This window comes from Lissotriton vulgaris, chromosome 1_1 (genome assembly GCF_964263255.1).
Source record: "Lissotriton vulgaris chromosome 1_1, aLisVul1.2, whole genome shotgun sequence".
Classification (NCBI taxonomy): domain Eukaryota; kingdom Metazoa; phylum Chordata; class Amphibia; order Caudata; family Salamandridae; genus Lissotriton; species Lissotriton vulgaris.
This window is the reverse complement of record NC_141685.1, coordinates 1,409,135,326-1,409,162,747: the sequence shown is the minus strand read 5'-3', so window position 1 is coordinate 1,409,162,747 and position 27,422 is coordinate 1,409,135,326. Positions and strand designations below refer to the sequence as shown.

General features: G+C 47.7%; 2 protein-coding genes across 3 annotated transcripts in view; one reads left to right on the top strand and one right to left on the bottom strand.

Annotated features, from left to right (window-relative positions):
- DUS4L (dihydrouridine synthase 4 like) overlaps nt 1-277 on the bottom strand; it is a 155,604-nt gene extending 155,327 nt beyond the window's left edge. The window contains exon 1 of one of the 2 annotated variants that reach the window (XM_086967176.1): nt 98-277. The gene's annotated coding sequence lies outside the window, so the exon portion shown is untranslated. The remainder of the gene's footprint in view (nt 1-97) is intronic. The other variant, XM_086967182.1, reaches the window with a different exon arrangement.
- A 502-nt stretch (nt 278-779) lies between these two features.
- The window catches only part of COG5 (component of oligomeric golgi complex 5), a 1,241,975-nt gene continuing 1,215,332 nt past the window's right edge, over nt 780-27,422 (top strand). The window contains exon 1 of the mRNA XM_086929720.1: nt 780-899. Within this exon, the coding sequence (XP_086785846.1) occupies nt 848-899 (52 nt within the window). The 5' untranslated portion in view covers nt 780-847. The remainder of the gene's footprint in view (nt 900-27,422) is intronic.

Here is a 27,422-nt window from a genome sequence, read left to right as displayed (position 1 = left end):
TGCATCTTGCTCAAACCCCGACAAATACAGAAGGTATCACTGATCAGTTAGTTTCTTTGCCCTGATGAACATACCACATTGTTTTACAAAAACATACCTTTAAGTCCGATGCCCGTTTTGTGACTTCTACAAATAGGAGTGTCTCGTGAGGCGCTTGACATGAGAACGCGCTTAAATCCTCTGGACTCTGCAAAAGCGTTCACAGCTCTCAGCAGAGCTCATGTGTACAGGACACAAGTGATGTTGTGCCGTAAACCCCTCAGCCCAGACCTGCACCACTGTTCATGGACATAGAAGGAGGACTAGTTCACGTGAATATGGCGGCCATCTTGCTATGTCAGCCTACCCTTTGCACTTTAATACGAGGCACCATGCGAGTTGATAGCCTGAGAGCTGAAGAGAACATAAGCTGAGGCTTCTTGTTTGCAAACACACCTGCTATATTTAAGGATTTTCTTTTTTAAAATAAATCACACAATCGGGTTGTCTCATCCTTGTGACAGAATCAATTTCGACAAGAAACACGACGTAACATGCGCATTTGACCTTTTTCTAGGACCTCAATGATGGAAAATATATAATGATAAATTACTTTAAATAATGCTCAGCCCCCGGTGTTTTAAACTTGTATACGGTGTTATCGCTGAAGTAGTTGTTGAAAAATGTTACCGCTTGAATGCTTGTGTTTATTAATGCTATTCAGTTTGATTATGTTTAGCCTAGTTGTTTAACCAGTTTTCATCGTTATACATACTCGTTCTTCTTTTAGCCTTCTTTTCGGAGAGAATGGTGCTCGTGCTTCCAAGCAGGATCTAGCATCAGTGCCGGCGGATTTAAGGTGGCCAACATGGCAGGGGACAGCGGGACAATTTGGGTGGCTCTAGAAATGTTGCAGGACGGTACGTGCAAGGGGCTTCAATTTCTTTACGGTCCTGACACTTACTTACTTTCATCTGTACACCTTCTTGACAGTTCCCGTTAACGGCCTCTAGGAACAGGACGTTAGGGACTCGCACTGAAATGTGCAGATACCAGGAAGAACTTGGAGCTGTCATAACTTATTAGGGGGAATGCCGTAGAGCAGGCAAATTTTCGACAAGAATCTTAACATTCCCTTTCTCCTTTTTGGTAAAATGCTTGCTTCCTGTAGTGACCTGCTGGCCACGTTCTAGTCTTTGTAATAGATGTGTTTCTACCAGCCACTCCTTGAAGGTTGGCTTCAACACTGACCCCACACCCATCCATCACAGGTGTCGCAGGGCAGGTGACCCTGCCAATAAAAGGGGCCTAGTGCACGTTCCCTGGGGCCAGTTCCAAAATGTATGCTGTTATGCCTGCTGCTAAGCCAGTGTGAGTATGGAGTGGAATGTTGGTGCATGTCTGAGAGACTGAGTTGGAGTATGGGCTGAGCAGCAGGAAGGCTGCTCCTGGTGGGGCTTTTCATTATAGCTCTTGACCTTAACTTCTTAATAAACTATCTTACCTAATCTACACCTGGCCTGTTGGGTCTCATTCATATTACAACATGTTGGTGACGAGGATGTGACCTCAAGACCTGTTGGCCCTTACCAGGGCATGCTTAACCTTATGTCTGTATTGAAGTGAAGATTACCAATCTAACTGACAAGCTGCATTCCCTGAAATGCTGCACTTTGGAAAGCCGAAAGCAAACGAACGGCTGGTAAAGTGGACTGCGTAGTTGCCGTGTGTTTTGTGTAATGAAACTGGCAGCACGTGGGGGTAGGGGAGTGTCACTGTTTTATGGGGCCAGGCACTTTCTATTATTCTGCATTTTGATATTGGTCGCACTTTGAACTTCAGCGCTACCTAATTCTTGTGAGTATTTAATTTATTTACTTTGAAGGTTTTATATAGCGCGGACAAGACCCATGCGGGTATCGGAGTGCTTTACAAGGTCAATTTTGAGGCTACATAAGCATATAGTAAATAACATATAGTTCCATACAAATCAAGAGTAATAATCACGATAAACCTAGCTCAAGTGAATTTAGCCATAAGAAGGGATTTAACTTAATTTTTGAGAGATGCAGTAGAGGGATTCAGTCTAGTTTCTGGGGGCATAGTGTTCCAGATCCTGGGCGCTATCCCTGAGAAAGCTTGATTGTATGTTTTCTTCTTGTTGAATCTTTGTGGCTTCAGTAAAAGGTTATTGGCACTTCTGGATGTTCTATTACCACATGAAGGCACCAGTTTTTGTGCCAGGTAGGTGGGAGTGTTGTGATGAATGCCATTATGCGTCATGCATGCGATTTTTTGTTGAATTCTGGCTTCGGAAGGTAGCCAGTTGAGGGATCTTGGGTCCGGGGATATGTGAGCATTTCTTTTGGAGCCAGTAATGAGTCTGGCTGCTCCGTTGATTGACGCTTTTAAAGGGGCCAATGAGGATCTTGGAAGGCCGCAGAGAGAGACACTCCCATATTCCACTCTCGGGATAACTAGAGCTTGTACTGTCAGTTTGAAGTCCTTTTCAGGCAGGAAAGGTTTTAATTTTCTCAATGTGTTCAACTGAAAGTTTGCTCCTTTTGTTGCAGTGCTGATGTGTTTCTGTATGTGTAGATTTCTGTCCAGAGTTACTCCCAGTGCTTTCACTGAGTTGACGATAAGAGGTTTGCCGTTGAGTCCTGTTAGGTGTTTGATCCAATCTTGAATTATGGGTACTCGGGAGGGAGGAGCCATAAGGAGGAATTCGGTTTTGAGGGTTTTAAGTATTAGATGGTTTTGGCCAGCCAGGTCTGAGTTTCTCCTAGAGTTGTGTTGAGAGATTTGATGTCTTCTAGTGAGTGGATCTTTAAGTAAAGTTGTGGATCGTCTGTGTACATATGAAACTGTACGTTGTAGGAGTTGAAAATTTCGGTGAGTGGTTCCATGAATAAATTGAAGAGTGTCGGAGAGAGGGATGATCCTTGTGGGACTCCTAAGGTGACTGGGACAGGTTCAGACAGGGAGTGATTAATCTTGAATTGTTGAGATCGGTTTTGGGGGAACGAGGTGAACAAATTTAGCACAGTTCCAGATAATCCCATTCTGTGTTTCAGAAGGTCTAGCAGGTTGTCATGTTTGATGGTGTCAAATACTGAGGAAAGGTCAAGCAAGATGAGTAAGCAGGCTTTGTTTTGGTCTAGGATTTGTAGTGCATCGTCTATTTTGTGGGTCATAGCTGATTCAGTCCTGTGTGTTGCACGGTAGCCGGATTGGTATTCGTCGAGCAGATTGAAATATAAATGTGTTTACCAAGCTGAAGATGTACACATTTTTCAAGGAGTTTGCCCAGGGTTGGGATGTTGGATATTGGTCGGTAATTAAATTTACATGCAATTACAATTACATGCGTTGCAATTTCAATTCAGAAAGTGCTGTAGTTACTGTGCAAGATATGCAGGAGCCCTACTTGTGTGCAGTACTGCATTGGTGATGCCCATTTCCATGGAATCTCATCACATTCTGTGCACGAGAGGAGTGAAGAAGCTCTGATCAGTTGCTGCTGATCAGTGCGCAACAGCATTTGGTGCAGGTATGCACCTTAAGCCAGCTGGCGCCGTTCACGTGCCGCCATTTTGTTTGACCATTGTTGTTTATGGCGTTTCCGTGTTCTCTTGGGATCAGGCAACTGAAGGGAAATGGAAATATGGTCTTTACGACGACGCACCGCTTAGAGTTTTCTCCTCTGTTTGGCACTCAATTGGGTATTGTATGGTGTTGTGTTAAACTTCATGGCTGTTTTCTTAGATAATTTTCTACTTTGCGGTGCTGGTAAGGCTGGATCAGCATGTAGAAGAATGGACAGCTCCATGAAGTATGGATGTTGGTGGTGGAACTTCTATTGCCCTTATTCTATTACATTGGTTGTTGTTTTCTCAGCTGTGTGTACTAGCAAGAACTTTCTACCCCACAGAGACTGATGAATGCATTCATTGGCCGCCCCAGCTGTGTGGGTTGAGTGGGGTGGGGGTTAGTCCATGACAAATTAGAGCTCTTCCCGCTGTGGGGGTTAGTCCATGACAAATTAGAGCTCTTCCCGCTGCTATCAGTTGGGGAAAGTTTTTGCTTTGGAGGCCATATGTACTGTGAGAAGTGAGCATCTGCTGTGCGGTCCAACGTGTGGGTTCCTGGAGGCAGTAATGCGCTCAGTGCTTACTGTGATCTTGGTTGGTGGTACCAATGTGAGCTACTTTCATGGGTGTTATTTAGTATGCATTTTATCCATGCCCTGTGTTGAGATTGACTGTTATAGTGTAAGTCACTTGTTCTTGCTGATGTGTGGGGTGCATCTGCGTTGGTCACCCATTTCTAGGTTTTACAGTTGGGATGACTTTAGTGTTATGAGTTTGACTGCTCATGGTTGACACTCTGATCCATCACTAATGTGTGGTTGTGATATGATTGTAGGTAATTCACTCACTGTTGGTGTTTTGTTTTGAGATGGCTTTTCATGGTTAAATCACCCAGGTCTACCACTATTATGTGGTTGTGGGTTGATATAAGTAAATCACCCACTGTTGGTGTTGTGTTTGAGATTACGGAATGAGAAGAAGTCTCTAACGTCTACCGCCATTGTGAGGTTGGGGGTTGATTATTACGGAATGAGAAGAAGTTTCTAACGTCTACCGCCATTGTGAGGTTGGAGGTTGATTATAGATTAATCACCCACATATATAGTCATTATGGTTGAGATGACTGTATGGGAATATGTCCCTCTTGTCTAAAACTGTTGAGCAGTTGTGGGATGGTCCTAAGTGAATCTCCTACTTATAAGGGTAATGGTGATGTTTGTGTGGTATAATTGTGAGTGTTTAACCTACCCGTGATGTTTTGTTTTTTTCTCTCTATGGGCTGGTCGCTATTGCACCTTCGGTGGTTTGTTCCCTGCATGTTGTCTTTCATGTCAGCCTGGCCAGCTGGGATGTTTGTGGCAGTAGGGGGTTGGTAAAGGAGCTGTGGTGTGGTAGACTGTATGATTTGTTTTGCTGCTGGAAGGGGAGATGAGTGGGGTGTGTTTGATTTAGTTTTTGATTTCTTTTTTCTGATTTGCATGCATGGCCCTTTACTATTTTACACTCAACAAGTTACTTGCATATTTCTGATTACATTTAATATTTTCATTGATTTTATTTATTGTGATTAGTATCCATGGTCCTTCACAATTAATATGTTACATGCATGTTCCTATTACATTTTATATTGTGACGTGTGCCATCTCTATATTTAAATTGGCAATATGTTTGCTTTCTGAGCTCTGAAGCATGTGTGCGACTTTTACACCTGATACTTCCATGCTCGTTTCATGCCTTCGTTTTGCTATTTGTAGATATGCATGGATGCATGGAGTAGTTGCAAATGTTATTCTAGCTTTTGTAAAGAAGGGAGATATGTTATACATGCTGCTCAGCCAGTGTGAGTGTGGAGTGGAATGTTGGTGCATGGTGATGCAAGGAATGTTGGATTTCTGAAAGAATCAGTTGGAGTATGGGCTGAGCAGCAGGACGGCTGCTCCTTGTAGGGCTCTTCATCACAGCTCTTATACTTAACTTCTTAGTAAATCATCTTACTTAATCTACACCTGGACTACTGGACCTCATTCATATTACAACATATGTCACTGTGTTTGCATGCTTATTATAACTAGGGGTGGGCGGCCAGCTACGCTCCGTGCACGGAGTGTGCGTAGTGCCGCCTACTCCGCATTTTGCGGAGCTGGCGGAGCCAGGCGGCACTACGCACGCTCCGCAGACGGAGCGTAGCTGGCCGCCACCCGCCTCCCTCCCGCCCTCCCTAGATACTTTCAAATAAAGGAATGAAATAATTTAAAAAGCACTTACCTTGCCGCCGCTGCCCGCCGCGTCCCCGGGGCTCGTTATCTTCCGTCTTCCGTCTTCTTTAGTAATGCGCATGCGCCGGCGGCCGCACATGCGCATTTTCACGAGAAAATGCGCATGCGCGGCCGCCCACTCGCATGCGCATTACTAAAGAAGACGGAAGATAGCGAGCCCCGGGGACGCGGCGGGCAGCGGCGGCAAGGTAAGTGCTTTTTAAATTATTTCATTCCTTTATTTGAAAGTATTTAGGGAGGGCGGGAGGGAGGCGGGTGGCGGGGCTGGCGGCCAGTGGTTTTGCGGAGTGGGGCTACGCGGAGTGCGGAGGTGGGCGTAGTTTCTCGCCCACTTCGCGTAGCTCCGCGAAGCCCCACTCCGCTAACTCCGCCCAGGGCTAATTATAACTGCATGGGGGCCTATGGTCGGACCCTTACATTGGCAATGAGCGAAACCCACCCTGCCCCGTTTGTATGCTGGCAGCAGTGTCTGTGTGTCATGGAGGAAAGTGTGTCCAGAGTCCAAGGCTCCTCCCTTCACCTAATGCCAGCTTGTAAGCAGCTGAAACAATTATTGCCGTAGAGCGGAGGGCGGACAGGTAAGAGTCAGGCACATTAACATCCACTTCCGCTGGAGCGGAGGTCAGCGCTCTAGTCGCTACCGTCATCAGGGCTATTTAGACTGGACGCAACATCGAGTGGCTGCGGTAGGAAGACGGTGGCAGTGTCTCCCGACCCGCTGTTCACCCGATGGCAGAGTGAGACCAAAGACTGTCTGTCTTGACTGCGAGGGCTGCGAGGAGTTAGGAAGCTTTTTTAAAAACTTGGTATCGTTTTTAAACATTTGTGATTGATTTAATAATCCATATTACTAACTGCTGATTATCCTGACACTCTCCCCGCATTGCCTGGGCTCGAAACTGCAGCCTGCCCGCCCCGGTCCGACTCCGCAATTATTGCCATAGAGCGGAGGGCGGACAGGTAAGAGCTAGGCACATTAACATCCACTTACGCTAGAGCGGAGGTCAGCGCTCTAGTCGCTACCGTCATCAGGGCTATTTAGCCACGCCTCTCCACCAAGCGCACAGCGGTTGCGCGCAGGGGGCGCCTTCGAGCGCGCCTAAGAAGCGCCGAAGAAAAGCCCGTCTGCGCCCGTCCGCGACAGGACGGGACAAAGGGACATGGCTCCTACATCTTGTACTCCCGACCCACAGGTTAGCACTATAATTTCCTACTCAAGGAAAAAACTTCTTAGCCTGATACCTATCTCTCCTGCTACCTGTATGCGCGAGATTTGGCCACATTTTGAGGGTCCTTTCTCATGTGCAAACTGTCGCTTTCAGGCTTGCTACACATGTCCAACAAGGGATAATCTATCAGGCGCCTTTACTACAGCTCCAGCAGGTCAGCCCCCTCAGACACCCTCCTTGTCCTGTGCAGCCAGTATACTCGCCGATAGCTATATTGCCGGAAAGGGACCCTCAGGACTAAAATGTTTCCTACTGAACATACGCTCCCTACCTAAACACTACCAGCAAATATGGGATCTTATCAATACCGACATGCCAGACATCTGTTTTCTCACTGAGACCTGGCTAAAACCCCATACAGTCCCCGCAATTATTCTAGGAATTCCTGTTGGATGTAAGATTCTTCATCTAGATCGCTTGATAAAAATAGGAGGGGGTGTAGCTGTTGTTTATAAAGAGAGTCTAAAAGTCACAGTACTTGATCAAAGATGTGATGCTCAGATGGAAATAATGATTTTCAGAATTTCCCTCTCCTCTAAAACACAGTGGAAAGGAGCACTAGTATATCACCCCCCTGGCCCATGCTCTGACTTCTCACTCACTCTTATGGAACTATTAGCCCCTTATTTTAGAGCCAAGGAAGATTTCATTCTACTTGGAGATTTTAATGTTCATGTAGACCTACCACATCACCCTGATCGCATGTCCCTGCTCACCGATCTCTCTAGTCTGGGACTGAAAATCCAGAACAAGGGCCCAACACACTTGACCTAATCTTAACTAATTGCCCTAAAATAACATGTTGCCCTCCCACTACTATTAATTGGTCAGACCACTATATGTTAAATTTTACCTTATTAGGTCCTCCACCACCACGTCAAAAACCTCTCCCTGCAATATGGAAACGGAAATGGCACAAAATAACTGTAGAAGGATTGCAGAAAGTATGGAAAGAACCCACTCTCTCCGAAGACGATGACATTGAACTTGGCCTATCTAAGTTTAATAAAGCACTCCTGGAAGCAATTGACCTACTTGCACCATTTGAATTACATAAGCAAGCGCTTTAAAACTAAGCAGGAAATGTGGTACACTGAAGATCTAAGGGCAGAGAAACAACAATGTAGGAGACTGGAGAAAATGTGGAGGAAAACGCATACACCCATTAGTAAAAAACATTACTTGGAGGCACAATCTAACTATTATAAACACATAAAACAAGCCAGGAGAAATAGACTCGAGTTACAGATAACAGAGGCAGGACACTCTACTAGAGAACTTTATAAAATCTTGCAATCATTTGTTAAGCCTAAAGCCTGCGAAAGACCGGATGATTTCAGTCAAACTCTATGCGATGACATCTCCGCATTCTTCGAGGATAAGATTGAACTGATTTACGAGAAAATCACCAAAGCATCAAATATTAGGGATCCTGCTGATTTTCCCTGCACCCGGCCAGCCAAGAGCGAAAGCAGCAGGCTTACTGTGATTCCAGAGATCAGCCTGACAGAAGTCACTACCCTATATAACCTAATCAAATCAGGCTCACCCACAGACCTACTACCTGCTAAGATGATAGCTCCATTAGACAGCCTGTTAGCTCCGAGCTTTAAATCGCTGATTAATCTCTCCCTTAAGGAAGGAAAGATTCCCAGTGTCTGGAAAAAGGCAGTCGTGAACCCTGTCCGCAAAAATACCGCGTTACCATGGTCTGACCTTAACAACCTCCGTCCAGTATCCCTCCTACCCCACCTGAGTAAGATGACTGAGAGGCATGTCAATATTCACCTGTCTAAATACATTGAGGCAGCGGACGGTCTGGACCCCTCTCAATCTGGGTTCAGACCAAATCACAGCACAGAATCCGCTCTCCTCTCCGTGACCAATACCATCCGGATGGCACAGGATAGAGGAGGCTCTATGATTCTGGTGCTGTTAGATTTGTCCGCTGCCTTCGACACGGTGTCTCATGACACCCTCGTCAGTCGTCTGGAGGGGGTAGGGGTCGACGGAACGGCCCTATCATGGTTAAAAAGCTTCATATCCGGTCGCTCACAAAGTGTTCGATTGGGTTCCCGTTCTTCCATCTTTAGGGAGCTCACAAAGGGGGTTCCACAGGGCTCATGCCTAAGCTCCACATTGTTTAATGTGTATGTGGCCCCCCTGGCGAAAATTGTGAGAGAACATGGGTTCACACCAATATCTTATGCTGATGACACCCAGCTACTATTTCCTTTCCAGAACATGACACCAACAGTAAAAAGCTCTTTTGCGGCAGGAATGAGAGCGATAGCCGGATGGATGACCTCCAACTGCCTGCAGTGTAATGTAGGCAAAACGGAGGTCATGCTCTTTGGAGATGCCCCACTCCTCTGGTCACCTGAGTGGTGGCCTCCTGAATTAGGTACGGCCCCATGCCCAAAAGAAACTGTAAAAAACCTAGGTGTTAAGCTCGATCAATCCTTGGTACTTAAAGATCATGCCACACAGGTCACAGGAACCTGCCTGAGGGTGATTGGCCTATTGAAGAGAGTCTTCCCCTACTTAGCCGACCACCACAGAAAAACATTAGTGCAGACCCTAGTAATCAGCAGGCTGGATTACTGCAATGGGCTGCTCATATCCGCTAATGAGGAGCAGCTGGGCAGGCTACAAGTAGCCCAGAACACGGCTGCTAGGCTGATTTTAAATGCTCCAGCCAGATCCCCCTCTCGTCCTCCGTTAAATAAGCTACACTGGCTACCCATTCGCCAGAGAGTGAAATTTAAGATCTGCTGCATCATTCATAAATGTTTGTTCGGATCTGGCCCCAGGTACCTAACGGAAATGTTTACACCTTATGAGCCAGGTCGAACCTTGCGCTCCAAAAATCAAGCTTTGCTCCAGATCCCTAGAATTAAAAGAGAGAGACAGGGAGGCCGAGCTCTATCACACAAAGGCCCCACTCTCTGGAACTCTCTGCCTCTCACTCTTAGGCTAAACTCCAATCTGCCTGCATTCAGGAAATGCCTGAAGACGTACCTATTCTCCATCTAGTAGCCTCTCACCATTGTTATACAGATGTCTCTGTCTGGCTCAGCACACGGAAAGAACAAAAGCGCGGAGATACCTCTTCGGAGGTCGAATTCCTGCGCTATAAAAGAACTTAAATAAATAAATGAATAAATGTTCATGAAGGCTAGTCTGCTCACTACACTGACTTAACCGTGCTCTTGTGAATGAGGCACTGATGCATGAATAAGCAGCTGGTCGCCACATCCTGCTAGTAGGAGTGACAGTGGGGATGGCTGCCGTGGAGGAGGAGAAGTAGGAGATAACAAGCATTTGCAATGCAATAGGTCTCGCATTAGGAAAGTTTGAGCTATTGGTATTGTAAATGACAATTTTTTTATTTATGTGTTGGTTTTGAAAATTGCAAAATTAATAGCTTTGTCATTTACAATGCCAATAGTTATAAATTTCGCAAATGTGACACCTATAGCATTTGTAATGCAATATGTGTTGTATTTACGTGACTTAAATGTATTGATATTACAAATAACAATGGCTTTTAATTTTTTTAAATAAGTAATACTTAAATAAAAGTTATTGTCATTTATAATGGCAATAGCTTAAACTTTTGTAAATAACTTTTGTGAAGATTATGTTCAGTGTATTTTATTGTGACGAAAATCCAAGAACTGAAGTGAAATATTAACATCTTTTTGTGACATTTGTAATAAAGCTTGAAACATTGAGAGAACATATTTGAACCAGTTGTTGAATGGTTGCACAGATTGATGTTGTGGTGGCGACAAGTGATTCTGTGGCGTTCAGTGATGCTGTGGGAGCCCTGAGTGATGCTGTGGTGGCCCTGAGTAATGCTGTGGTGGCCCTGAGTAATGCTGTGGTGGCCCTGAGTAATGCTGTGGTTCAGAGTAAAGCTGTGATTATGGAGAGTGCTATTGTTGTGGAAGGCTTTGAATCCAAAGTGGGAGCACACCCCTAATATTACCTTCGACTTTTATCTGAATACAAGCAAACAAAACCAGGTTGCGTGTGGGGTGCGCTTGGAAATATTACCATTTTCGATTTACTCATGCACGTCTATGTTTGGAATTTGTCTTAGTTACAAGCATTTGTCTTTGTCCTGTGGATTAACAAATAAAGCAAATAAAACAAACGGACCCAATAGCGCTACATTAATAGTTAATTAGGCTGTAAAGAACAGTATAACACAAATAGCAATAAAAGGTGAAAAAAAAAACTATGCAATAAAATGAACCATCCAAAAACACCAGAGAGAGCACAAGGTAATAAAAAGCAATGTTAAAACAGTCACAGTAAAACCAAAACACAAATGAAATCGTATCCGTGTCCATGTTACCCAAAAAATAAATCCCTTTACAATTTTTGTTAGATTTTGAATGCCTCCATTTTTGAGTCGTCCATTTAGCAGACGTTCACCCATATGCCAAAATTACGGGACTTCATCAATACAGTGGTAAATGCCCTGCGGAGGGGAAACCGGAATGAAAGAGGATGGCTTGGTCTGCCTTCTGCCACAGTGGCGGCCCGTCTGTTTCCTTCTACACTTCTTAGAGTTGCATTTAATTGTAAGTGCTACCAAGCCGCGATGTCTGTATTTTTAAACTTCAAACACTAAATAAAGGGTTTCCGACTTTGCTGCAGGAACACCTGGAGTGTTTGTTTTTCAAAAGCATCCATTTAACAAACATTGGGCGAATGGCAATATTCCCAAGCACATGACATATTTCCAGTTTTGTTTCACTCACGCACGGCTATGTCTCTGAATGTGTTTTATTCCCAATAAATGGAAAGCTGTGCATGAGTGAATAATTAATGTAGGAGAATCCCCCCCCCCAAAATGACATAAAAATAAAAGCTGTGCTAAGGCTTTTCAAAGCAAAGTAGATAGAAAAGCACATTTTGGCTAAGGCGCGGGGTAGTTGGCTTTTAAAGTAAACCGGACGTAAAAGCGCATTGACTGGTGGCGATATTTCAGAAGACACATTCACTAATGCTGACGATATTTCAAAAAAACATTCACTAATTCTGATAAGTGCGTGCGTATTGAAATACCCAACATAGGCTGAAATGCGGCCGCGAAATGCAATAAAAACAAGTCTTAGCGGCTCAATGCTGTTTGGGAGGTGGGAGGGGAAGTAGGAGAGGGGAGAGTGATAGGGATGAAAGTGCTAGCAGCCGCATGCTGGCAAATGGTGACCTGCAGAGCGCGTGAATGGGAAGAGCGGCCGTGGGAGGTGGGAGGGAAGTAGGAGAGTGCTGGTGTGCGATGTGCACGCGGGGGTGGGGGAGCGGCAGCCTTTGAAGTGTGATTGGGGGGGGGGAGCGGCAGCCTTTGAAGTCTGATGTGAGGCACAGACAACTGGTGGTGCGACTTGGCTGGCCTCGTGCTCGCGCCTGTCTCACATGAACTGTGTATAATCCGCCGTTTTGGTAGACTGTTCTTTTGCCCTTACTATAATCTCGCCAGCAATGCGCAAGCGCATTGGTAGGCGAGACCTAAAGTAGCAGCTTTGAGCACTTTTGTGGGCAGCGGCCCAGCTAGAGGTGCCCTGGCTGCCCGCTTGTTCCCCGCCACCAGTGAAAGGAAAGCAGCCCAACCCCACCTCAAGACCTGAAGAAATGAGCATAAGGGAATGGGCCCCTGGGGATGCAGTGGCATGGCATGTCCCTACCTGCAGGTGTGGGCAAGTTCGTCGGTCTAATGGCTGCATCGGTGACCGCTTGAGGACGGTGGGCGCAGTGTCATGGTGCTAGCATCTCCCGCATTAGACTTAGGCCCTGGGAGAAATCCACCATGAGAGCGCAGTCTGGATGAAGGCGTCACTGGACTGAGATAGCCCGGACTGATGCGAGCATGTCGGGGCGAGATTCGCCCCCCCCCAAACCAACACGTTTTGAACTGCCATGCTCCAAGGGAGTGGCAAGAAAAAACAAGCATTTGCAATGCAATAGGTCTCGCGAGTTTGAGCTATTGGCATTCTAAATGACTATAGCTTAATTTTACGCAAATGCGAGACCTATTGCATTGTAAATATTTTTTGTTTTCAAGCGCCCGTGCCACGCTTGCATGTTAATAAAGGCCACACCCCTTTCTTTAAATGAGCTGTGTGTAAAGAAAGGGGTGCGGCCAACATTAAAACGAAAGCAATGCATGGGGCTCTTTTACCAATAAAGCATTCGTTTGAAAAATGGATGCTTTTTTGTAAAAATGCCACAAACAGCGCTTTTATTTTAATGGGGGCTGCACCCCTTTTTTGGCCTCTATTAACGTGCAAGCATGGCTTGGGTTGCTTTGAAACAACAGAAATAAAAAATTGAATAAAGAGTAAAAAAAACATGCAGCTGTGTTCCTCGCCGCAAATAAACCAAAGGCAGGACCTCCACTGTGTGTGCCTTACAAAAAAAAATTAAGCGTGAGGAGAGAGCGTGTCCGAAAACAATTTAAACGAAATAGGGATCGGCGCCTGTAATTAAAGCATACGGAGTAACAACACATGTAAGAGGGGCAGTCCTCATGGGAGGTTACAAGGTGAGACAAGGCGGTACTAAAGAGGTACTACTAAGCCTATTGACCAATGAAGAGCCAGAGTTTACAGTTGACAGTGACACAAGCCAATGAAAAATACGGGCGGATCTTCAGGTCCATACCTCAAAACAGTATGCCTTGCAGAGCAGCACATGCGCTGCCCAGGATAGGCCTAAAAAATGAGTGTTGCAGTGCCACCTACTGGCCATAGGTGGTTACTGTAACTGATCAAAGTGACTATGGAGCAAAGGCCCACAGCACTTAGAAGGCTGTCTGGCACATGGGTAAAGCTGGTGGAAGCACCCCAGAGACGTGAATTGTGAAGGGGGTGAGAGACTGTGGGCCACCATTGCAGAGAACACCATGTAGCAAGTGCCTAAGAAATCGATGAAAAGAGAAGTTGTTCCATAAGAGAAAGGAACAGGAGTGCAAGGCACCAGGGGAGAGCGCCAAAGAAGAGAAAGACAGAGCATGAGATCAGAGGTGCGTGGAGGGCAGCATCTGGAAATCAGGCAGCACGGGCAGGAGCCCCGGAGTGAAAGAACCCTCTGAGAAAGAGGAGCCTTGGCGTCACACCATGCGACAGACCCTGTGAAGTCAGCCTGAGTTGAGGCAGGAGCGAGCTCTACGACGGCATAGCCTTGAGGAGCAAGGAGTGCTTCCTCAAGTGAAGACCACGAAGGAGACCACGAAGAGGAGACCTGTGAGGGGCCAACGAAGAGGAGACCCTGTGAGGGGCCCACGAAGAGGAGACCCTGTGAGGGGCCCGCGAAGAGGCGACCCTGTGAGGGGCCTGCGAAGAGGCGACCCTGTGAGGGGCCCGCGAAGAGGCGACCCTGTGAGGGGCCCGCGAAGAGGCGACCCTGTGAGGGGCCCGCGAAGAGGCGACCCTGTGAGGGGCCCGCGAAGAGGCGACCCTGTGAGGGGCCCGCGAAGAGGCGACCCTGTGAGGGGCCCGCGAAGAGGCGACCCTGTGAGGGGCCCGCGAAGAGGCGACCCTGTGAGGGGCCCGCGAAGAGGAGATCCTGTGAGGGGCCCGCGAAGAGGAGAACCTGTGAGGGGCCCACGAAGAGGAGACCCGTTGAAGGGTCCACGAAGAGGAGACCTGTGAGGGGTTCCACGAAGAAGAGACCTGTGAGGGGTTCCACGAAGAGGAGACCTGTGAGGGGTTCCACGAAGAGGAGACCGTTAAGGGGCCCATGAAGAGGAGACCCGTTGAGGGGTTCCATGAAGAGGAGACCCGGTGAGGGGTTCCAAGAAGAGTAGGCCCGGTGAGGGGTCCCACGAAGAGAAGACCTGTGAGGAGGTCCAGCGAAGAGGAAACCTGTGAGGGGTCCACGAAGAGGAGACATGTGAAGGGAGGGTCCATGAAGAGGAGACCCGTGAGGAGGGGGTTCGCGAAGAGGAGACCTGTGAGAGGGGCGGTCGACGAAGAATAGACCTGTGAGGGGGGGTCAACGAAGAGTAGACCTGTGAGGGGGGGTCCAGGAAGAGGAGACCTGTGAGGGGCTCCAACAAAGAGGAAATCTGTGAGGGGGTCCACGAAGAGGAGACATGTGAGGGGGGGTCTACAAAGAGATCTGTGAGGAGGGGGTCCACGAAGAGGAGACCTGTGAGAGGGGGGTCGACGAAGAGTAGACCTGTGAGTGGGGATCCACGAAGAGAAGACCTGTGAGGGGGTCCACAAAAAGGTTACCTGGGAGAGGTCCAAGGAAAGAGTTGAGTCCTACAGAGAGGACAGAACGAGACCAGGGTGGTCCCTGTGAAGAAGATCACAGCGAGAGGCCTGGTCAGGGAAGAAAGAAGAGAGTCCGTCCTTGGGGGTAGGACGTGACCAGTAAGGCCCAAGTGAAGTGAACATCCCCTGGAGAGGCCTGGTCTGGAGAAAGAGGAACAAAAGGGAAGAAAAGAAGATGGAAGAGGAGAAGGAAAGTATGTCACAAGGTCATGGACTAAAGCGCAAAGAAAAAGAAGAATGGAATGGTGTACTACACACCTGGCATACAGCAAATTACAGATTAAGAATTGTAAGTGGTATCGTAATCAAGTGCATCTCTAAGAACATCCAGGGAGCACTGGACATCTAGAGTAGAGCCCTGTGCCTATGAAACACCCAGAGGTCAATGAGGCATATTTGGCGCCGTGGGAGGCTGGCCGCCCAGGTACCAGATGTGTGGACCGGTAAACCTGATGCTTGCTGGTGAGAGCAACCTCGACCATTGGAACATCCACCCTTGAGATTGCACGCGAGGGTTGGCCATGGCCCTATTGGGAGTTCTTCAGTGACCCCTTAGCCATGCCTATCAGAGGACTGCACAGCTCATGCAGTCCCATCGCAATCCAGGGACAAGAGCCTCAAGGGATTCCTGTGAGAGGGGAGTCCCACCAAGAGAGATGTCTGCAGCCGCTTGACAACCAGTATCAGGAAGTATCGAAAGGGCACATTGAAACTGGTTCACTCCAAAGATGGTCTGGTATATGCCTGTGCACCAGAGTACTGATGGCAGGACTACAACAATCCTGGGAACAACTACCCTTGAGGTGGAGCGAGTGACTTTAAGGTGGGACTGGTGCTGATTCCTTCATGGGCCTAAGGTATGTAATCTGAGAGATACTGCACAGTCTACACAGTCCTGTGGAAGCCCGGTGAAGAGGACCTCAGAGGACTCCCGTGTGAGGGGAATTCTGGTAAGATAGTGGAATCCTGGTGAGAAAGGGAAGCAGGAAGTTGCTCCACCATCGGGCAGCTGGAAGTACTGGGGCATCCGAGGAAGAATATTCAACAGTCAATGGGACGTAACCTGTAATTGGAGGCTTGCTATACATGGAGCCAACATTCTTCACTATTGCTACAAATGCACCCTCAAAGCAAATATTGTAAATAGACTTCCATGCAGTGAGACCAGGTGGGGCAGGATCCAAAGAGCCCAGGTAGACTCTGACAACTTGGACTGGCGAGCAAGAAATCTGGACTTCATGTGCAATGCCATTCATGCTCAGAGTAGTCTCAGCGTTGTGTTTTTTTATGTTGTTTCGTTCTCTCTCACAGGTTGGAATCATTGTCCCATTTTTAATAAAGTTTAGGAGAGATGTAGTGACCAGCTTGGAGGGATGTAGTGACCGGCTGGTCACATTATAGTCTTTGTAAAATATGTTTCCACCAGCGACTTCTTAAGGGCTGTGTACAACACTCACCCCATGCCCATCCATCACAGGTGTCACCGGTCAGGAGACCCTCAATAAAAGTGGCTGGGCGCACGTATCCTGGGCCAGTTCCAGAATGTATGCCACTGTGTCTGTGTGCTTATTATAACTTCATAAGGGCCTAGGTCCCCGGCACTTACACTTCCCTACACCTGGCTCTACAGAACTTTAAATGCCTTTTTTTATGGTGATGTTTTCTCCTTCTTCTTGAAACGCAACCACTGTTATCGCATCAGTCTATTATTAACATTTAAAGTACACGTTGCTCAGCGCTTTTGTTGCATTACAGACCTTACTTCATTTGAACTCTCAGCACTTACACTAGGTAATAGAGCATATTGTGATGGCAATCAAATTGAAGGTAACTTGTCGCACTAAAAATGAGTTAAAATAATGACAACATAAAGTATCCTTTAGGTTTATGTACAGACAAATCGCTTTATTTATCTGTGACTTTTGGTCTAAGTGTAAAAGAAAGAAAGCATGTTACTTATGTGTAGTTGTCATTGTACAGTGCAGATTTAACTTAGAAGCAATAGAGCGCTCAACATAGGCAAAAGCCGAAGGAGCAATATAATCGTTTACAAGGTAGACAACAAGTACGTTTTATTAAATGGTGGCGTAGTTTGGTGGGAAAATGCTCCTTTAAGAGATTTGTCTTCAGTTTCTTCTTAAATTGGAGAAGGGTTGGGGCAGTTATGATGTCCATGGGAATATTGTTTTCGATCGATCCTTGGTGCGTTAATGGAGAAGGCCTGCCGTCTGTTATTTTTCCATCTTGCATCTCTTTGTCTCTGGTCTGGCAAAGTCCTGGCTTTTGATGTTGTGTTTGCTCTGTGCTGTCCACGATCGTCAGTTAGTGTCATGGCTAGATAAGGCACAGCATGGTTTCTGATGACCTTTTAGGCAATGCAGATGGTCTTGAAGACAGTACTAAAGGCACCGTATTTCCTTTTGCTTCGGAGTGATGTTGTCTGACTGCTTTTAAATCCTCGATGAAAAGTGCCATAATGTGTAGGATGTCTTCCAGGGGATCTATAGTGGCATCTGGCAGGCTGTTGAGCAGTAAGTTAGTGTCCTTTAACCAGATGGGAGAGGGCTAGGACTTTCACTGTCATTCTTAAGTCTACATCTGAAAGCTAGTTTCATTTAATTCAGGAACGAGAGCTGGGAGAGGGAGAGCATGGGAGAGGTGTGGCCCCGCGGCCAGGGTGACTGACTCCGGAATCTGGGGATCACGGTTCGATCCAAAGGGCCGGCGGCAGATTAGCCCAGCACCATGTGACTCTGGGCAATAGCTTGCTTAATCTTCCCGACGGCCCCCAGCGCCTAGAGACCCTTACGGGTGATTGTGCACTTTACAAATGTGGATTATTATTATTACAATGCTGTCTTGGTTTCCTGGACATGTGCTTTTTGAATGTGACGTCTGAGAGTCAACCCATCCAGGTTCATGTGGAAGAGCCAGGATTAAATTTGTATTTGTTTGGAGCTGTTGGCAAACAGGAGGAATTCACTCTTGGTCAGGTTGAGCTGTATATACGGGTTCCACATTTTTTCTTGTTTAGTTTGAGCCATGATTTGAGCCTCTGAACATTGTAGTTTGAGAAGTTTTTGTGGCAGAGTTGCGTATCACCGACTTATTGATTGATCTTGGTGGTGTTGTTGGTGAGTATGACTCCCAGGAGTTCCATGTAGCAGTTGAAGATGATGAAACTCTGGGATATTCAAAAGGAGGTTTCTGGAATTCTGGAGTACTCGTCTGCATAAGTTAGTGGGCGTTAGTGTGAAAGGAGGTTAGCCAATGCAGGACTTTGTCAGAGAAGCCCAGGCATGTTTCCAAGATCTGGATGTGTTTGTTAGTAGACTGTGAAAGGTTGCAGAAAGGCCATGTGAGATCAGGAGACAAGGGTTGTTTCCATCATTGAGGAAGAGTGCATTGTTAGTTACTTGAAGAATCTGAAATCATGCTGGTAATCCTCCTAGAAGCATTTCTTGCTGATGTGCTCCTGTAGTTGGGTGTAAATCGTTTTTAGGTCTCGCACCTGCGAACTGGATCGCGAAAGCGATCCGTCACTGCGAGACTTATTGTGATCATTTCAGTTTTCAAGGACTCAAGGGGAACAGACAAGAGACAAGAGATGTGAATGCGCAGATCTTCGACTTGGATTAGGTCGCGCTCGTCAACTGTGAAGAGCATGTCAGTTTCAGTTTTACACGAGCAGTTCTAGATTTTGTTACTTTGTTGCAGTTTTAAAGGCTGGTTTGTGAAGAACATGTCAGTTTCAGTTTTCCCTTGCCAACTGTGTGCAAACAGCTTCTGCATACAATTTTTTTTAATGTTTTTTTTAATATAATGTGCGTGTTTTAATACAAGTGTGTTGAAAAGTGGGTGTTTTCGATAATTAGTCCGTAAAAAGTGTGTTTAACTACAATAATAATGTGTGTGTTTTCAATACAATGAGCATGTTAGGAAGTGTTAGTGCTGTACAGTGGAGTGCTGCGTTGTAGAGTGCAGCGCTGTATAGTGGGGTGGTGTGTTGTAGAGTGGACTAGTGTGCTTTGTGGAGTAGTGCATTGTAGAGTGGAGCACTGCGCTGTAGAGTGGAGCGCTGCGCTGTAGAGTGGAGCGCTGCGCTGTAGAGTGGAGCGCTGCGCTGTAGAGTGGAGCGCTGCGCTGTAGAGTGGAGCGCTGCGCTGTAGAGTGAATCCGGCACTGTAGAGTGGAGCGCTGCGCTGTAGAGCAGAATGCTGCGTTGTGTAGTGTTGCGCTGTAGAGTGGAGCGCTGCGCTGTAGAGTGGAGCGCTGCGCTGTAGAGTGGAGCGCTGCGCTGTAGAGTGGAGCGCTGCGCTGTAGAGTGGAGCGCTGCGCTGTAGAGTGGAGCGCTGCGCTGTAGAGTGGAGCGCTGCGCTGTAGAGTGGAGCGCTGCGCTGTAGAGTGGCGTGTTGCGCTGTAGAGTGGCGTGTTGCGCTGCAGAGTGGCGTGTTGCGCTGCAGAGTGGCGCGCTGCGCTGCGGAGTGGAGCGCTGCGCTGTGGAGTGGAGCGCTGCGCTGTAGAGTGGAGCGCTGCGCTGTAGAGTGGAGCGCTGCGCTGTAGAGTGGAGCGCTGCGCTGTAGAGTGGAGCGCTGCGCTGTAGAGTGGAGCGCTGCGCTGTAGAGTGGAGCGCTGCGCTGTAGAGTGGAGCGCTGCGCTGTAGAGTGAATGCTGCGCTGTAGAGTGAATGCTGCACTGTACAGTGGTGTGCTAAATTGGGAAGGTCTGCGCTGTAAAGTGGAGTGTTGTGTTGTGTAGTGCTGCGCTGTAGAGTGGAGCACTGCGCTGTGGCGCGCTGCGCTGTAGAGTGGCGCGCTGTGCTGCAGACTGGAACGCTGCGCTGTAGAGTGGAGTGTTGCGCTGTAGAGTGGAGTGTTGCGCAGTGGAGTGTTGCGCTGTAGAGCGGCATGCTGCGCTGTAGAGGAGCGCTGCGCTGTGGAGTGGAGCGCTGTAGAGTGGAGCGCTGCGCTGTAGAGTGGAGCGCTGCGCTGTAGAGTGGAGCGCTGCGCTGTAGAGTGGAGCGCTGCGCTGTAGAGTGGAGCGCTGCGCTGTAGAGTGGAGCGCTGTAGAGTGGAGCGCTGTAGAGTGGAGCACTGTAGAGTGGAGCGCTGCGCTGTAAAGCAGAATGCTGCGTTGTGTAGTGTTGCGCTGTAGAGTGGAGCGCTGCGCTGTAGAGTGGAGCGCTGCGCTGTAGAGTGGAGCGCTGCGCTGTAGAGTGGAGCGCTGCGCTGTAGAGTGGAGCGCTGCGCTGTAGAGTGGAGCGCTGCGCTGTAGAGTGGAGCGCTGCGCTGTAGAGTGGAGCGCTGCGCTGTAGAGTGGAGCGCTGCGCTGTAGAGTGGCGCGTTGCGCTGTAGAGTGGCGTGTTGCGCTGTAGAGTGGCGCGTTGCGCTGTAGAGTGGCGCGTTGCGCTGTAGAGTGGCGTGTTGCGCTGTAGAGTGGAGCACTGCGCTGTGGAGTGGAGCGCTTTAGAGTGGAGCGCTGCGCTGTAGAGTGGAGCGCTGCGCTGTAGAGTGGAGCGCTGCGCTGTAGAGTGGAGCGCTGCGCTGTAGAGTGGAGCGCTGCGCTGTAGAGTGGAGCGCTGCGCTGTGGAGCGCTGCGCTGTAGAGTGGAGCGCTGCGCTGTAGAGTGGAGCGCTGCGCTGTAGAGTGGAGCGCTGCGCTGTAGAGTGAATGCTGCACTGTACAGTGGTGTGCTAAATTGGGAAGGTCTGCGCTGTAAAGTGGAGTGTTGTGTTGTGTAGTGCTGCGCTGTAGAGTGGAGCACTGCGATGTGGCGCGCTGCGCTGTAGAGTGGCGCGCTGTGCTGCAGACTGGAACGCTGCGCTGTAGAGTGGAGTGTTGCGCTGTAGAGTGGAGTGTTGCGCTGTAGAGCGGCATGCTGCGCTGTAGAGTGGAGCGCTGCGCTGTAGAGTGGAGCGCTGCGCTGTAGAGTGGAGCGCTGCGCTGTAGAGTGGAGCGCTGCGCTGTAGAGTGGAGCGCTGCGCTGTAGAGTGGAGCGCTGCGCTGTAGAGTGGAGCGCTGCGCTGTAGAGTGGAGCGCTGCGCTGTAGAGCGCTGCGCTGTAGAGTGGAGCGCTGTAGAGTGGAGCACTGTAGAGTGGAGCGCTGTAGAGTGGAGCGCTGCGCTGTAAAGCAGAATGCTGCGTTGTGTAGTGTTGCGCTGTAGAGTGGAGCGCTGCGCTGTAGAGTGGAGCGCTGCGCTGTAGAGTGGAGCGCTGCGCTGTAGAGTGGAGCGCTGCGCTGTAGAGTGGAGCGCTGCGCTGTAGAGTGGAGCGCTGCGCTGTAGAGTGGAGCGCTGCGCTGTAGAGTGGAGCGCTGCGCTGTAGAGTGGAGCGCTGCGCTGTAGAGTGGAGCGCTGCGCTGTAGAGTGGAGCGCTGCGCTGTAGAGTGGAGCGCTGCGCTGTAGAGTGGAGCGCTGCGCTGTAGAGTGGAGCGCTGCGCTGTAGAGTGGAGCGCTGCGCTGTAGAGTGGAGCGCTGCGCTGTAGAGTGGAGCGCTGCGCTGTAGAGTGGAGCGCTGCGCTGTAGAGTGGAGCGCTGCGCTGTAGAGTGGAGCGCTGCGCTGTAGAGTGGAGCGTTGCGCTGTAGAGTGGAGCGTTGCGCTGTAGAGTGGAGCGTTGCGCTGTAGAGTGGAGCGCTGCGCTGTATAGTGAGTGCTGCTCTGTAGAGTGGAATGCTGCGCTGTACAGTGGTGTGCTAAATTGGGAAGGTCTGCGCTGTAAAGTGGAGTGTTGTGTAGTGCTGCGCTGTAGAGTGGAGCACTGCGCTGTGGCGCGCTGCGCTGTAGAGTGGCGCGCTGTGCTGCGGACTGGAACGCGGCGCTGTACAGTGGTGTGCTAAATTGGGAATGTCTGCGCTGTAAAGTGGAGTGTTGTGTCGTGCTGCGCTGTAGAGTGGAGCACTGCGCTGTAGAATGGAGCACTGCGTTGTACAGTGGAGCACTGCAATGTAGAGTGGAGCAGTTCGCTGTAGAGTGGAGCACTGTACTGTAGAGTGGAGTGCTGCATTGTATAGTGCTGCGCTGTAGAGTGGAGTGCTGGGCTATGAATTGCTACACTGTAGACTGGGGTGCTGCGTTTTGTAATGCTGCGCTGTAGAGTGGAGCGTTGCGCTGTAGAGTGAATGCTGCACTGTAGAGTGAATGCTGCGCTGTAGAGTGGAGCGCTGCGCTGTAGAGTGGAGCGCTGCGCTGTAGAGTGGAGCGCTGCGCTGTAGAGTGGAGCGCTGCGCTGTAGAGTGGAGCGCTGCGCTGTAGAGTGGAGCGCTGCGCTGTAGAGTGGAGCGCTGCGCTGTAGAGTGGAGCGCTGCGCTGTAGAGTGGTGCGCTGCTCTGTAGAGTGGAGCGTTGCGCTGTAGAGTGGAGTGCTATACTGGGAAGTTCTGCGCTGTAGAGTGGACTGCTGCGTTGTAGAGTGGAGCGCTGTAGAGTGGAGTACTGTGCTGTAGAGTGGAGCGCTGCGCTGTAGAGTGGAGCGCTGTAGAGTGGAGCGCTGCGCTGCAGAGTGGAGCGCTGCGCTGTAGAGTGAATGCTGCACTGTAGAGTGAATGCTGCGCTGTAGAGTGGAGCGCTGCACTGTAGAGCAGAATGCTGCGTTGTGTAGTGTTGCGCTGTAGAGTGGAGCGCTGCGCTGTAGAGTGGAGCGCTGCGCTGTAGAGTGGAGCGCTGCGCTGTAGCACTCTGCACTCAGCAACAATCTGCACTTTGTGTTCAGTGGCAATTTGCACCTTGCATTCAGTAACAATCTGCTGTCTGCGCCATGAAACCGCTGGGTATAAGCGCGCTCAATAAATGTTTTTAAATTCAAATTCAAGTCTGCGCTTAACAACAATATGCACTGTGCATTTAACATTGTACACTTAATAGCGATCTGCATTAACAATTTGCACTTTGCACTCAGAAACAATCTGCGCCCTGCACTTAGCAGCAAACTGCTCTCTGCACTTAACAATAGGCACTCTGCACTTAACAACAATGTGCATTTTGCATTCAATACCAGTCTGCAGTTTACACTACTATGTACTTTGCCCTTAACAATACATATTGCTCTATTACATACAACTCAACAGCAGACATCCACTACAACACATACCATTCTATTACAGCATACACCATACTACAAGCTAATCCTTGAGACAATAAAAAAGCTTTCTAAAACAACAATACGTTTGTTAAGTAAGGCACATATAGCTTCAATGAAGGGCAAATGCTTAAACAATTGTACGGCATGCAGCTATTTACATCGAGATGGCACTTCCCTGTTGTTGCAAAATATGTTTTTGCTTAGACATTTAGTTTCGTTCTTAGCCGTGCTTACACATTCAGTTTCATTTTCAGTCATGCATGGACAGCTGGCTTCAATTTGGACACACGAAACTGTTTCAAACGACATTTGCCCATTTAGATGCTATATATTCGTAGAAACTTTCTTATAACATAAAAGCCATTTTAGCACAAACAAAGCGTTTTTAAACTGCGTACATGTAACTCAGACATTATTAATTTTTCTTTAAAAGGACTTAGAACATTAGGTGTGTTTTAAATAGCCTTTAAAAATAACTACAATTCTTCTGAACAAAAAATGTTAAGTTATCATTCTCTTTATGTGTTGCAGTTTACGCTTTCACGGCTGCAAAATACATAAAGAAACACAAAATAAAAGCTCAAACAACTGAAAGGTATATTAGCAATTCCATCCTATTCATTAAGTGCTTTTGCAATCTCACTTAAACAAAATAACTTCACATTCTCATTATTATTCTGTATTGCAGTCTATGACCACGCAGTTTTTAAATCACAGTCTTACAAACCAACTAATGCTCAAATTAATATGCCATATTGTTAGAAAAGTACAATTCATTTACACGTTATTAATACTTATTACGTATACACTGTCCTATAACTAATCTACATTGCACATTCCTTTACAGTGTGCGCGCATCTTACTACAGCATGCGCCCTCACAGCGTGCACCTCTAGACAGTGTGCACCACTTTATAGTGCAAATTTCCTACAATGCCCACCCCTCTACAATGCGCACCTTACTACAATACTTATTCCTCTACAGCGTACATCCTGTTACAGTGCACAGCCTTGTTAAATGACGCTAATATTGCCACTCAAAGGGTCACACACAAGCACACAGTAAATGCAGACACAAAAAGCACACAATAAATCCATACGTGTCCAGAAGTGTGGCGCATAAGCAAGTTGGAGACATGGCTTCAGACAGAAGGGGGTGGGGATTGCACCCCTCGGTTTCGGCACTGGAGCGCCATTTCCATGCCGTTATCCGAAAGTCCGACCAACGGTTCACCTGCTCTCCTCACAGCGCTTGTACCCGGGCGCTGGGTTGTCGTGGGCAAGGCAGCGGTCGCCCGAGTGGCGTGTGCTAGCGCCGCAAGGAGCCTGTTGGTGCGGGCCCCCACGGTGCCACCCATCCCCGCGATCCCACACGGGTGCGGCGGTATCCACGGGGAGCAGGGGTCGTGGACCAGGCCCAGCTAACTGAGGCGATGTTGCTTGAAAGCGAAGTGCGTCACTGGGCCCAGGCGCGTGCCGGCGGGAGAGGAGCCGCGTGCGCACCGTCAGGGCCCCAGGAGCGCGCCGGCGCCGTATCACGTGACGCAAGAGCCCCTTCCTGGAGACCATTAAGAGCAGCCTAGTGCGCGAAGCAAGGGCCCAAGGACAGCCCCATCTTGGAGACCGTTGGTGTGGTGTCGTGGTCAGAATCTCGAGGCCCACGGCCCTTTACACTGTACCCCACAGTCTGGAGTTAGCAGGTGCCCCGCCGTTATTTTCGTACAGAATTAGTTTGTGAAACATCACCGATCATCTAATCTTGTTAGCGTAATCACTAATAGCTGTCGTTACATGACAACGTTTTAGAACAGGTGGGAGAGTACTGAAGAAAAACCGGAGGAATGTATTTTTCCCGTGGACTTATTTAAACAGAAGACATTTTAAGCGAGAGCTAGCTTCAAACAAGCATTTGCAATGCAATAGGTCTCGCAATTACTAGAGTTTGAGCTATTGGCTTTGTAAATGACAATGCCTTTTATTTACTTGTTGATTTTTAAAACAAATAAAAAGCATTGTTATTTACAATGCCAATAGCTTAAACTCACAAATGCGAGACCTATTGCATATGGTCAGGTCTAAACTGGGGTGGCTTGGTGAGCAAAAGAGTGATGGATTTAACCCAGATCTCCTGACTGGGGGTGAATATTTTGATTTGTTCTGCATTCCATCCTTCAATTGTGTGTCTTTTGCTAGTGAGTAGAGAACCTTGCGTCTGATATTTATACAGCTCCTTTAGTAGTGAACAGAGAGACCATGCTTTTGTTAAATTCTCATAGTGCTTGCACTAGCGAGTAGAGAAATCTTGCGTCTGTTATATTCGTACAGCTCCTCCGGTAGTGAGGGGAGAGACTGTGCTTTTTTGGACGCTCACAGCCCATGCACTAGTGAGTAGAGAGGCATTGTGTCTGATATTCGTACAGCTCCTCCAGTCGTGAGCAGAGAGACCTTGCTTTGTTGGATTCTCACAGGCCTTGCACTAGTGAATAGAGAGATCTTGCTTATGTTATATTCATACAGCTCATGATTGTTTACATGAATATGGGAGCTTTACTTCAGGTTAAGGCTCGTGTTTTCTCTCCTTGTGCCTACCTTTGTTGAGAAGGTGTACGGAAAGAGGTTTGTACATCCTGTGTTGCGTTTATGTACTGATGGAAAAGTTACTAGCAATATAGGGCTAGGGATGCTAATCAACTGGACGTTTTGAATTTTTCAGCTGGCCAGGTTGTGATGCGATGTTTTGTGCTGTAGCAATGTCGTAGTTTTGTCTAAATTGTCGGTTTCCAGGTGTGAAAAAAAAATTAATTTCAACTGTATACATGATTTTTTATTTAAAATAAAAAATCCAGAGCAAAGCTAACGACATTTCTAGATGCTGTGCTGGTCCAAACCACCTGCTATACACTATGCACTTGTAAAGTGAAACAAGGATAATGTGCTGCATAAATAAATACTTATAAGGTCCCAAAGGCGAGACCTATTGGCTATGCCAATGCTTGTTTGTTTTGTTTTGACTTATCTTATGTAGTGGTGATGGGGCAGACATGGTTGGAATCGTCTGTGCCCAGGATTGGCTCATTCATGATGGAAAGGGTTGGTCCTATCTTCAGGGCTTCAAAGAAGCCTGCTTGGCTAAGGGAGGCATTGATGATGCTGACGAGTTGTATGAGGGATTCTTCTCAGAGAGATTTAAAGATGAAAGACGGTAGGGGGGGGGTCTTCTTCGCAGGAGGTGGCCTTGAGAGAGTTCAGGCAGTTGGCGAGTTCTGCATTTTGAGATAATGTTAAAGGCAGTTCGCTTGAGGGTGCAGCTGTGAGGAAAAGGTAACAATGTGGCAGTGTGATTTTTGTTGTTGATGTGGGATCTGATTTTGTTGATCTATGATCTGAAGAAATGATTGACTGATGGAGGGATTGAAATGTCTAGTGCTTTGTTTCTATTTGTAACTGTTAAAAAGGCTTTATATTGATATATCCACAGCATACCTAGTATTTTGTGCTATTTTAACACAGAAGCCGACCCCTATCAGAGCACACAGTTATGATATTGGAAAGAGGGCAGTAATAACATAATCACTTTCTTATGTAACCATGCTTTGCTTGTTTACGCCACCACCTGACATCAAAATGTTTTTACTTAGTTACATGCCCTGTGTTTCTTCTTAATGGAGCTGAAGGGTTATGTACATAAAGAAAAATTCCTCACACTGTCATTGTCAACTTGCTTCAACCGAAGACTCTAAATTTCCAGCTCAATCAACCATGTCATTAAAACTTTTTTCAATATGATGCTTTGATGTGCAAAAAATAAGAGATGTAACTAATTTTAGGATGTTGGGCGGAAGTAAGTTGTAGAATTTGTTGTCAAGGTGGTTGACCGTGTATATTACAGTAGTTGTTGACCAAATTACTACATGTTGCACTTTTTGTTTATCCACAAAGCTACCATTTTGAATAAATTACAGCTGTATGCTAGCTAT